This window comes from Coloeus monedula (genome assembly GCF_965178545.1).
Source record: "Coloeus monedula genome assembly, chromosome: 7".
Taxonomy (NCBI): Eukaryota; Metazoa; Chordata; class Aves; order Passeriformes; family Corvidae; genus Coloeus; species Coloeus monedula.
Genome location: NC_138787.1, coordinates 35690813 through 35704322, shown reverse-complemented (window position 1 = coordinate 35704322; position 13510 = coordinate 35690813). Strand labels below are relative to the sequence as shown.

General features: G+C 36.3%; 1 protein-coding gene across 1 annotated transcript in view; it reads left to right on the top strand.

The window, feature by feature from the left end:
• Positions 1 to 13510, top strand: part of LRP1B (LDL receptor related protein 1B) — a gene marked incomplete at both ends in the record, with an annotated part of 635176 nt that overhangs the window by 455359 nt on the left and 166307 nt on the right. Inside the window, 4 exons of the mRNA XM_082285346.1 lie at positions 5554 to 5685; positions 6882 to 7109; positions 9938 to 10112; positions 10411 to 10505. Of these exons, the coding sequence (XP_082141472.1) occupies positions 5554 to 5685; positions 6882 to 7109; positions 9938 to 10112; positions 10411 to 10505 (630 nt within the window). The remainder of the gene's footprint in view (positions 1 to 5553; positions 5686 to 6881; positions 7110 to 9937; positions 10113 to 10410; positions 10506 to 13510) is intronic.

Here is a 13510-nt window from a genome sequence, read left to right as displayed (position 1 = left end):
ACTAGAAGGCAAAGGATTTGAAGAATGTTCTCTAATAGCACATGGAAAAAAGGAAAAGCAATGGATACCACTCATTGTTAGTGTGTCCAAGCGTGGTGACAACTGTGACCTCTCAGTATGTGACATATATTGTCAGCATACATTTTCCTGATGGTTTTATTTTAAAATAATGATGAATATATATTGAACATTACTGGCTTTCAGTGGATGTCAAGTCTCTGGGACTTCATCACTTTCTGAAATAAGCCACTCATTTCCCTTACTCTTCAGAATTTGCTTTTTGGAGCAGGATATTAGTCTAAAAAGCTGTCTGACTTCTACTTAAGATAATATTTATGCCCAGGCAGATAAAATAGGGGTGGAGTAAATACACATCTCTGCACACACCTTTCTAATATGTTTGTTTGTGTTTGTTCTGTTTCAGCGTTTTGGGTGGGTTTTTTTGCTTAGAGTTTTTTGGCAATTTTCTTTTAGTTGGTCAGCTCCTGAACTCTGGGATTCAAGGAACTGTGTTCCATATTTGGTGTTTGTAGAGTAGCAGTGCAGTTGCTATTTGCCTTTTCTTGCTGTCAGAAAAAGAACAACTCTCTTCTGTTTGGACTGGGGCCAGGCAGCATCTTCGGAGGGATTCTGTAGCCTAGGGAGACATCAGTCAGTATTCCACAGTCACAGATATCTTGGCCTCCAGGCAAGGAAAAGCTGTAGAAGAGTCTTCAGTTGTTTTTTTGTCAAAATCAAGAAGTTCAAGTATAAAGTTGTGTAATTGCAGCTTTTATGATGTAGAAAACGCCGGATTCTGATTTTTTTATTGGCCTTCTACGTTTGCTCTAAATTACTGTCTTCCAGCAGAATCAATTTCTTTCTCCAAATCTCCTGTACCTTTTTATTTGAGCTAAAGAAATTATGATACTGCCTGATTACTTCTTAATTTTTTTCCTTTGAATTTGTAGTTATTTTGCAATAAATGAGCAAGATAGCATGCAGGTTAGAATCCCAAGATAAAATTAACAGTAGATTCACACTGCAAGGAGTCAGTTTGAATAGAGCACTGAAGGATGAACATTTTGTAGTTTCATCTCTACAGATCTACATCTGGGTCACCTATGTGGGTTAAAGTTTATTACCTTTTAATATATATCAAGCAGGTTATTTTGATTGAAATGAAGTAGAGCAGAGCTAAATAAATTTTGTAGCCTAAAGGCACGGTTTTTGAGTCAATCTAGGACAGATGCTAATTTAAGGTAGTGCAGTTAGAGTGAGATATTTGTATGGATGATAAGTTCAGCTGTCAGTAAACCACAGGGATTGTGGAAGGCTTCTCCCCTAATGCAGAATATTCTCAGGAATATGAGCTTGAGGCCCACTCATCTTCCCAGAATCAAAGCTGTTTGTCAGGAGTGCTGTTATGATGGCAAACACAGGGTTTCTAGGAAGATTTAAATTTTTTTTTTTCAACTACCATTGTATTTTAAAAATCCCCTTGCTGCAAAGAACAGGGTCTGTTTTAGTCACGAGAAGTTGTATCAGTGCTCTACTGAGGATAGTGATAAGAGGGGTAAATATAGAGCTTTGGGAGGATCACAGCTTGAAAACCCTTACAAAGCTGTGAATTTCTCACACATTCTCCTTTTTTATTTTTCTCTTTTTTTTTTTTTTTTTTTTTGCATTTCTCCAGGGTATTAATTTGAATTCAAATAAAAAAACCAAACATGGCTATGACATTATATTTATTTCTGCAGATGAATTTTTTATTTAAAAATCAGGACAACCAGTACAATAACTGTTACATAAAAAGTATAATGGTACCATTGGGCTGTATTGTAATTAAAAAATGAAGAACATTTAACTTCATAGCACTGTTTTGTTACAATATTCTATTGAGGTTCAGATTGCCAGCTGTTTAAAACAAATAAATTCTTACAGAAATGTAGTTTAAGATGGGGAGATCTAAAAAATTTATTAGTTTGAGATTTTATCTCAACCTTGTATGCATTCTTTTTACTTCAAAACTAGCAGAAAGTATGGTATATATATTATAAATCATGGAAAATATATATACCAAAATATATATTATAATTTAAATTATGTCTTTATTATATATATACTAAACTATATTTTTCTGAGCTTCATCAAGAATTGTGTTAACTTTTTTCTAAGAATATTCTTGTTTAGTTTCGTGGTGAATATGTAAATTTTTATACTAATTTTTGACATGAATGATTAAAAACTGAAACGGCATGATTAGAGAAAATATTTACTTTAGAACTTATATATCTGATCAGTCCTAACCTGCAAATTTCAAAGATAAGTGCTAAAATAATCAGATATAATCAGGCAATTGGAAGACTTGGATTGGCTGACTACTTTGGCCTTAGGGAAAGCAATTCTATTGGAAGTATTTACAGCGAGCAGAGGATTAGATCTGTAACTGGTTTTAAATATGAGTGGGAATCGATTGTCAGCAATTTGAAAGGACCTTTTGATGTGACTGTAGTGCAGATATTTGGAGGTGTAGGCAGAATTTGAGCACGTTGTGCCCCATTAAAATAGAAGATCAAACTTTGTCTCGCTGAAATCTGGTGCCACGAAGGGACAAGTTCGATATGAAGTTAATGCAAGGGGATAAGTTGGCCATAGGAAATGCATACTGAGAGGTTGTCAGAGTAAGTGTTCATTTGTCAGCTGGTGATGGAATGTCTGAGGGGGTTACTGGTCAAGAAAAATAAGCATTTTGTTTAAATTAAGTTTTGGAGAGCAGTCAAGAAGTAAGGTGATGGCAGTGACGTGTATGTCTGTGCACAGCACTGTGAGAGAAAGAGATTGGCAAACAATCAGCAGTGGAAATCAATTAAATAATGAAAAAGGGTGTCCAGTCGGGGAAAATGCCAGTTCTGTGGCTTGCTGTGATCAAAAGGAAAACAGATTGGTGGAAATGATTAGGAAAGGAGCAAAGCAACACAGGTAGTGAACTGTGTGTGTGATGCTGTATAAATCCATATCATTCCCACAGCTTGAACACTGTATACAGATCATATACAGCACGTCAAGAAAGCTTGACAGGCTGATCAAGAGTATGTGAAAGGTTTTGGTCTGAGGACAGGTTGGCTCATGCTGCTTGAAATACCAGTTATAGACAGGCTTCTGTGTGGTGGCAGTCTGTGAAATCATTAAATGGTTCGGAAAAGGTGAGTAACAAATGCATATGAGGTCATTCAGAATAGAAATAGAAGAGTTAGAATGAGCACAAGGAAATAAAGCCAAATTTTTGAGAGTCAGAGCAATAACAACATGCCTTCAGGAGAATTAGTTTTTTATTAGGAAATAAAGAGCAGGCTTAGCTGTTATTCAGTAAATGCAGTATGAACAAGAAAGGAATATATAAATATGTGCTGCTAAAAGTAATGTTTAGATTATGGTACTTTGTTCCTAGAGTTGTGCATTCAGGTGGAAAGAAACACATCTGCTTTAAAACACCTTTTTTTCACCAGTTTTGTGTTCTGTATGATATGGAGGGAGTTGTGAACAGTACATGCATTGGAGTGACTCCTCTTGGATGCTTGGAGCGCACTTGAGCCACAGCACTCCCTTTAAAATGATCATTAACCAGCATGCTTTTTACTTTTTTCTTCTATCTGTTCTTCTGTTTGAATTCCATGCTCAAACAGAAACTTTGGTGGAGAAGAACAGACCATACTTCTTGCATAGAAAGACAAGACAGGAATTATTATTCTTAATCCAAAGTAAATTCTTGTCACAGATGGTTGTATGCATACAGAGAGGTTGAAATTCCACAGAAATTACTGCTTTTTATTGGTAAATAAATGGAAGGAAATGCTACAAAAGGACCAAATTTTACCATCTTGCAGCACCTGTGGAAAAAATGCCCAAAAAAATTGCAGGAGGTTGAATCTCTAGCTGGTCTCCTGACATCTCTTACAACAGAAATGATTCTGTGATCTCCTTCAAAATATTTCCAAAACTCTAAGTTGTGTTTCCTTTCCAATGTATAGTTCATAGGAGTAGGTGGCTTACCATTATTAATGCACTATTAGTAAATACCTGGAAAGGCTCCCTGAGTCTTGTTAAATTCACTATCTTTTCTTCTACTTCAATTTCTTTTGTCTTCCACATGAAGCTGTGAACCTCTTGCAAGAGGTCACCCCAGGTTTTCTGACAGTGTTACCATAGATAGAAGAAAAGTGATATTAAATAAACATTCCTTGATTGTAGTTTCTGGGAAAGGCTGAGTGGCCTCCAGTGCTGCCTCCAGTGCTTAAAAGGAGCAAATGGGATGAGTTTATAGAAAACAGTAAAAGCCTGTGATTTTTATCTGATAGAATGATGGCTGCAATTGTAATTAACCTGTTTTTCTAAGATTTTGAAAGCTTCATTCTTCCCATAGTACTGGCTAGACAAGTAATTAGTTAAAGGGTCCAGGAATTGCTGGAAAAATTTAAGGAACCATGCATACACTGGTGGAAAAAAAGGAATGGTTCAATGAAGCAAGCTTTGTCTTCAAATTTTAATGCTGGAGTTTGAGCTGAATTTCTTTTGTAAGGAAATTCATCCATCAGATTGCTCTGATTATCGAATTACTTGTACTGCAGCCTAGCACAATGTTAGAGGAATATATTCTACACTAATTGGTTTTGTTAATTATAAGTTTGTCTTTGAGTCAGGCATTCCCACTTCCCTTTCCATCAATGTTAATTTTCAAAGGGGGTTTTTTAACAAAAGGGAGAGTCAACATCACTTTGTTTATGCTTGAAATGTCTCTTCAGCAGTGCTCTGGAACTTTGGGGTTTATAACGAGGAATGAAGATAATAAGAATGATTTCCAGGTTTTGTAAGACTAAGAGGTCTTCTCTGGTCAGCTTTCTTCCTGCTCTTTAAAGCAATTTTAGCACATCTTATTCAATCAGTGAGCTGTAAGGTGAAAACCTTACTTAAGAGAGGTTTTCTTTGAGAAAAGTAGAAATACTTTGCTGTGGGTTTTTTGGGGGGTTTGTTTGGTTGGTTTTTTGTTGGTTTTTGTTTTCTTTTTTCCCCTTTCAAATAATCTTTGTGTGTTAGATTTCCAACTAATATTCTAGTAGGGATATCAAATTGAGAGGAAACATTGAATTTACCATAGTTCATCTCATAATCTAAGCTTTGACTATTGCTTTCACACAATCAAATCTGTTTTTCAGATCCTCATCATATTGGCATTTTTTTAATCCCATGTGTTTTGATTAGGACTGTAAAATTCTATACATTTAAATCTTATGAATAGGCTGCAAAATTAGTATCTCCCTGGGAAAATGATATCCAGTGGCTTCCTAAAGTTACAATTATAAATGGTGTCTGTATTAACAAAACAATGGTGTCTGTATATTTTCTTGGACTTGAGTTGAATATTAGCCTACAAAAAACAATTAGAGCACAATCTCAGTTAATCACTGAGACTGGGTTTGTTTTCCAACAGATTTTTTGCCTTCTCACAACTGTTTGACAAAACTTAATTTTAAGAAGTGTTTTTACTTCTTGTGTGTTTCAATTACTCTGTTTTAGCTTCCAACCCATGTGCTGCTAACGAGGGCAGAGGCCCCTGCTCTCACATGTGTCTGATCAATCACAACAGAAGTGCTGCCTGTGCCTGTCCACACCTGATGAAACTGTCTTCAGACAAAAAAACATGTTATGGTAAGTTTTTCTCCCACAGCCTGGCAAGTGCATTGATTTTTTACAATCAATGGACAAATTAATCTAAAAAAAAAAAAAACAAATAAAACCCACAACTCTATAGTGCTTTTTAATGGTGTATTTTAAAGGAGCATCTACTTTTCGAGAATCAATGACCTATTCTAATAGTTGAGGTCTGTGGTACTTTGATATTTGCTGCCACAGCCATTTCTTTATGCTGCTGGTGTGTGTGATGTGTTCATAAAATTTATCTCTGCAAAACAGAAAGCTTTGTACTGAAACGTGCATCATCCCAACATTCTGAGTCAGGTAAGCTGAATAACAAAAAGATGCCTAATAGCTTAAATCTCTACCTGCTCTAGAGTTGTCTTAGTTGCATTTCCAAGGATTAAAAAACAAAGATTAAATATTAGAAGTGCATCCTTGCAGAGGGAGTTTTATAAAAAAACTGCAATACACACTTTTAAGCTCTAAAAGCCCTTGAAATGTCAAATAATTGTGTGTATTATCTATAAAACCTTGTACTTAATTACTCTTTTCAGTGTTGATTAATAATATTCAGGAAATAAAAAAGAAATTATTTTGTCATGTCAAGGATACTGCAGGGGAAAAAAGTTACTTTTGCTGTTCATTTGCAGGCATTTGCTCCAATCATTCAGACTTCTGAGATTAAAAACACAACTCTGCTTTGCCTTTAGTGTTTAATAGTAGAGGTGTAAATTAGAACAACCAATTTGCCCTTTTTTTCCCCAGCTGTTTGCCTTTCACTGCTTACACACACACACATTTGCTGTTGGCAAAAGTTCCCTTTTACAGTGAATCTTTTACCCTGAGATACCATGTGTTAATATCTGTTACAATGTGCAGGTGAAACAGGATTTATTTGAATGGTAAGGATGGTAAAACTTTTAAAATAACATTTTAAACACTTTTTCCTTGCACGCTCATAAGACTGTATTGATTAGTGGTGTGGGAACCATGTCCAGCATCCAGAATTCTTACATTTTTCCTGTGATTCTTAAGCTCTGTAACATTATTTCTCAAGTGTCACTCGCCTGCAGGTTTTGTGGAGATGTTTAGTCACTCGTATGAACATCATTTACACCTTTGTAAAGTGATCTCAAGTGAATTATTCTGATTTCTGTTAGAGATGTTGTGAAGAGGATGAGGAATGATGTTTTCCCTTTTTCTAACAGAAAGAAAGAAGTTTCTTCTTTATGCAAGACGTTCAGAAATAAGAGGGGTGGACATAGAGAACCCATATTTCAATTTCATCACAGCCTTCACTGTTCCTGACATTGATGATGTGACAGTCATAGATTTTGATGCTGTTGAGGAACGTTTATACTGGACTGATGTGAAAACACAGACCATCAAACGTGCCTTCATTAACGGGACTGGCTTAGAAACCATTATTTCAAGAGGTAAATATAGCACTGAAGTAAAAATAATTCCTTCTAGGTGAAGGTGTGATATGGGCATGCTCAAATAGGAGTTCTTCATATGTGTACCTTGCACTGGTATTGGATAATTGAGATGAACAATAAGCAAGCAGAATTCTCTTTAGGATTCTAGTTTGCTTTATTGATTCATTATTCAATTTTATGTAAACAAATTGGGATGTAATTTCACATTGATTTTGTACAAGATTGAAATGTGTGGTAAAAAAGGAAGATAATGTCGTCAGGGGAAGGTAGAAAGAATAAAGCTAAAAAGCAGGAGAAGCACAGTGTCCTGTCATAGCTTTGCACTGAAGAATTTCCTGTGTCCTTTGGCTACCTATGTTGACCTAGCAATGAAATTGGCTCTGTCAGGGTTATTTTTTCTTTCCAGTCCGTGTAGATCTTTCAGCTGTGGCACCATTGGTGAAACCACAATATGACAACTTGGTAATTTTGGTGATTGTAATGTGGTTTTTTTACCTATGCAGAATATGTACGTAAGTACAGAAACTTAATGAATATAAAATCTGTATCTGATGGCTTCAACCCTATTTCAGTAGCTCTGGTATTGAAGTGAAAACCATTTGTTGTCCTTGGTAGCATTTGTTTCTTGTTTCCAGTCACTGGCAGTTCCTCTCCTGGCAGCGCATGTTGTTCCACTTTGTAATGTACCTACCTGCTTGAAAATAGTAAAAAAGCTGATTCTGTGAAAGCAAATTTTGCTAACACTGGTTCCCCAACAGTTCAATGAATGTTTGGTAGGGAAGAAAAGAAATAGCTCATTTGTGTAAGATCAGACCTCTTCTGACTGTGAGAACAAATAAACCATATAGTTGATTATCTGAGGACTTTAGCAAATAATTAGTTCAACCTCTGCCCCTTGTGTCACTTCAGAAGAAATTAGTTCTATGTTAGCACACTTTAGGAGATGTTTGGACAAATATGGCAATACCCCCATTGGGCTGTGTAGACTGTGAATTCATTTATTTTCTGTGGCTGCTTTTTTGTTTTCCCTTGCTGTCTCAGAGAGAACTTTATGAACAATTAGATATATTTTTTGGTCCCAATAATGAGAACAATGCTTTGAATGCCTCCTAGTGATCTTTATTCCAAGTATTCAGGTGCCCAACAAAGGGACTTATTTCTTGCTTTTTTTCAAATAGTAGTAAAATAAAAACATTGTTTATTCTAGAAAAATTGCTGAATTTAATGAAACCAAAAGAAATATTCTGTGTGTGAGTGTTTATCAGAATTCTTTCATATTCCTTTTATTATTTTTCTGTGGTGGAGTTTTTTTTGTGTTTGGTGGTTTTGTTCTTCTGGTGGGTTTTTTTGGTTTTATTTTAGTTCTGGATGTAACATTATATAAAGGTTGGAGAAAATAACGTTTTGGCACATCAAAACACTGTAAAGACTATTTATTATGTGTAAACGATCTCATTTGCTTACAGTTATATTTTTGTACTTCTTATAAGAAGATGTGTAAGCACGTGCTGGTGGGATTCTTGTTGGGTGAAGTCTTCTGCCAATGTCACAAAGATGCCAACTCATACCTTAACCTTTTTAAGAGTATGAAATGCTTATTTTCTAGTTCCTCCAACCAAAAAAACCCAGAAGGGCAGGGGATCAATTTAAAATGGGTCAAGGACTATGTACTTGGTGTCCTTTGTTGCATTCTGTGAAGGTGGCAAATTTCCTAATGCCCAATCACTGCTCAACCTTATGGTCATGCAAAGCAGTCCACAGCCACATCCATGTCAGTTTGTCAAGGACAATAATCCTGTCAGTGGAAATTACCATGTTAAGTTGACAGAGGATGTGTATAAACAACGAACTATAATGAAATCATTAAATCACCCTTGGCCTGCTTCCTTCTTGACAAAGATGCCAGCCAATATGAACCAGTTCTGTCTCAGGGCAGAGGAGCATGTTGGTATCTAGAGATGGAGCAGTGACTTTACATCCAGTATTTCAAGCAGATATTAACACACATTGACATTTCTTTAAACAGCTTGCTAAGGAAGACCATCAAGTTACCAAATCATTCATATCATATTCTTATCTTGCTGCCTCAGGTAATAATGGTACTGTTGGTTAACCCTCAGCCCCCCACAGCTGCTCATTAACTCCCCACAGTGAGTTGGGGAAGAGAATCAGAAGGGTAAAAGTGAGAAAAATGGTGTGTTTTGATTAAAAAAAAATTTATAGGAAAAGTAAAAGCTATGTGCACCAGAAACGCAAAATGAAGAATTCATTCAGTGCTTCCCGTTGGCTGGCAGATGTTTTGCCATATCCAAGAATGCAGGGGAGTAACCCAGAGTCTTCAAAGCCTTCAAAAATAAAACCAGTAAATTTCTGCAGTGACTCAACTACTTATGAGCTACAGAACTATGCTATAGACCAGTGGTTTTAATTCAGATCTTCTGTACTGAGCTGAGCCTTCATGGAGCTGAAGAAGGAAAGGAGGCTTTTAAATTTCAGGATAGCATTGTTTTAGAAAGCCACAGAACAGTAAATGCTTTCTGAAGTAGAAAAATAAAATACAGACGTTCAGCATCTCTGGTTATTATTTTTGGACAATAGGTTTAATGCTGTGAATATTCAGTGTGATTTTCGTGTTCTTATTGTAAATGAATCAGGCCCAGGAAGAAAAATAAAGATTATTAATTCTTGGCAACTAGTTAATAAATCCACCTGAATAGAATATTGCACAGTATTGTTAACAAACTGCAGAATAAATTGTTTTTCTTCTCTAACCCTGACAATAATCCAGAAAGAAAACCAAAATAACTGCTTTCCCTTTTTTGCAGATACTCAGAGTATCAGAGGTCTTGCAGTGGATTGGATATCACGTAATTTATATTGGATTAGCTCAGAATTTGATGAAACACAAATTAATGTGGCACATTTAGATGGTTCCTTGAAAACCTCAATCATCCATGGAATCGATAAACCCCAGTGTCTCGCAGTTCACCCAGTAAAAGGGTAAGGTATTCATGGTTGTAAGAAATAAACTGCAGTAAAGCTCATCAGAAGGTGGTTCTTCATTCATATTTTAAGTTTGGCCATTCTGTTTTCTTTCAAACTTAAAAGCATGATTTTTAAAGACTTTACTGAAAATATCTTAACTGAATACTTCTTTCCTTAGAAAGCTGCTGATTAAATCATGTAACTATTAGTTGTGCATTTTGTCTCCTAAACTGATGAATGCTTTCACTACTGACTCCTTAAAAACACTGTGCACACAAAGCAATATTGTAAATATGTTAATTCTCTTCTTCAGTAAGCTGTACTGGACGGATGGTAACACAATCAACATGGCAAACATGGATGGCAGCAACAGCAAAATTCTCTTTCAGAATCAAAAAGACCCTGTTGGTAAACACCTTTTTTTCCTGTTTCTTTTTTTAATTGATAGTGATTTGTTGTGGGCATTATTTTGAACTGATTTTTAAGTGTACAATGATGTTTTTCATCTGCAGTAATAAGAACAGGCATAAAGACATGAACAACATTCATGTGTTAGTGTTGTGTTTCACATTTTAGGATATGTTTGGCCCATTCTAACTGAAATCTACTGTAGAATTAGTGGAGTATTATTAACTCTAGGATTACAGTAGGCTGAAGGAGAACCCATCTGTATTTCTCAATCTTTGTATCACAGTTAAAAAAGTGTGGGGGTCAGGGTTTTACTGCGTCGTGGATATATGTGAGAGGATCCTTTGACTGCAAATGTGGATCCTTCCTCCCCAGAATCTCAGCTGCATGATCAAAAGATGAATTGGCCCTTAACTTTTCACACAGAGAAAAAGCAACAGTTGAAGCATACATTTCATATCATGACTTAGCATCAGTTTTAGTATTTGGGAATTCATATAGTTGATGATAAATTATGGCACTTAAAAAAAAAAAAGCTCTTACTATGTGTAATTTTTTCGTTTTGTTCAAGTCTCTTTCAAAAAATAATTTCATTTTTTAGAGAGCTAAAGTGGTTATGTCAATCGTTGCTGCCTTATTAATGGCCCATCAATAAAGTGATTCTATTTTAAAGCATTTTTTTAATAACTGAATGCATTAAGCAAGCAGAAATGAAAGTGATTTAAAGAATTCAATAAATTTGACATAAGAACAACATGACATTCATTTTACACCCTAAATTCAGTGAATTTCTAAGAAATTACTTGATAACTGTTTTATTATTGATATGATTATCTGTCTAACCACTTGAAGAGACAATTACCTTCATCTGGAGAAAAAAGAGTGGCAAACCCACTAATTTTAAGGTGAACAACAAGCACTTTCAATAATATTAGAACAATATTAAGAAGGGAGGTTGTGTGCAACATTTTGTACTGAATATGTTGTGATCAGAGGTCACAAGGTCCTAAACTGCAATGCTTAGGGTTTCCAATATCAAACTCTGAACTGAAATACAAGCAAGATGCCAGTTTCAATGGTTTAAATCACTTTTTACCATTAGTATGACAGTCCCATGCTAAGAACAAGAAAACCCTTCTAAAGAGCCAGAAAGTAGCAGTCTTAAAACCTTAATATTTAATTTCTAACTGAGAAAGCTGTCTTTGTCCATAAGTGAAACTCTAGTTCATGTAGTGCTAATTTTGAATGTTTGGGGAGTTCTTAGGTAGACTGCTGAAAAAGACAATCTGGCTTATTAAAATGGGATAACCTGGTAATTTATGGGGTGTTTAGTTATCTTGATGCATAATTTCAGAATTCAAAAAATGAGGGAGTTTTCCAGTCTGTGACCTGAAGTAAGCTGATGGATTTTTTTTTTTTTTTCTTTTCTGTTTGAGTTCAATTGAAAGAAAGACACAATTTTTGAATTACAATATTTTCTATCACCAAGAGTATTTGTAGTTTGGAAATTTTGGGAACGGATACTGTTAGGATGACAGATGGTGCCTTTTATTTTTATCTTAGCTAGTGTACACTAGCTATGGCTTGCTGGTCCATTCTGCAGTTCTAAAATTCTCAAATGCTAACACATGTATTGGTTGATAAAAGAACTGGTCAGTGGAGTACCATTAAACTGTGTTCTTAGGAATTCAGAATTAATGCTTAATTTTATGCTTTGGGCAAATCATTGGCTCATTTAAATCCAATGAGACCAATACTGTACAATCATGCTCAGATTCACTTTAGCAGGTAGGCTATGAGGTTTAAGCCAATTACCCACACTAGAACACATCATGAGTATCTGTGATGCTTATTAGCCATAAACCACTCATTTTCATTCGTAAAACAGGACAGTTCCTGAAAAAAATCTTAATAAACATGCTCTGCCCACACTAGAAATGATGTTTTTTTGCAAAGGTTGGTTATAGGTGGAAAGTATTTGGGGAAGAACAGCACGGTTGACCTGCGTAGAAAGACATAGGAATGTTTCTCATGTCAGTTGCTGCTGTGTAATTGGAATACCTGGGTGTAGAAACACCAGTCAAATATCTGAAGTATAAAACCAGACAAGACAGGACTGTAATTGCTGCATAGCTTGTGTTGGCAGCCACCCCACAAGCAGATCCCATCTCGGTGCAATCTGTGGGCAGCTGGTCCATGGCTGGGAGGTGCGGGGAATACCAAGTGCCGCCCATCTTGGAGCAGGGATGCCTTCGTGCTAGTGTATTCCCTGTTAACCCATACTGATATTCCCAGGGAAGTTCCCTGTGCTAGGCTAAGCACTGCAGGTGCTGCTTGTCTCCAGGATCCCTGCTGCTCTGTGCTTGGAGGGATGCTGGTTGTACAAACGCGAGAACGTGTGTGCAGAGACGCTGCGAGACGAGTCCCTCCTGAAGGCACAGCTCCCCTCCTCTCTCCAGCCTGTCTTGTTTCCTCCTGGGTGACACACTTGCAGAGGGGAGGAAAGAAATAGCAGTACCTGCAAGTGGACTGGGAAGCTGTTTTTCAGAAGCTCAGAAAGCAGACACCTTTTCTCTGCCGTGTCCAACGTGCATGAAGTAGTGACATGATGGCAGCTGAAAAAGCTGCAGCCCATGGCACTGCTTTCTCCTGTCAGGCTTTCCAAAATAGCTTTCCATGGGAAAGCAGTGTACAGGATGAAAAAGACTACAGTACAATATCTAGAGGTTGACCCATGCAGTGAAATACAGTATTTTTTGGCAACTTGCTGCTGGATACTTAACATGAGTTCTGGGAAAGCTGGAGCACCAAAGCAAATTGTTATAGCATGTATTGTTACCATGCCAAGAATATTTCACTGTGGAAAATCTCCTGCTACCACTTCTTGAACGTTTTTTAAAGGATTATAGAAGTCTGAAATACATTATCTCCTAGTTCTTTGCTCTTACTTTCAGAAAACTATATACTTGATTCATTTAGTAGCTTATTTTGAAAGTGTCTTTTTT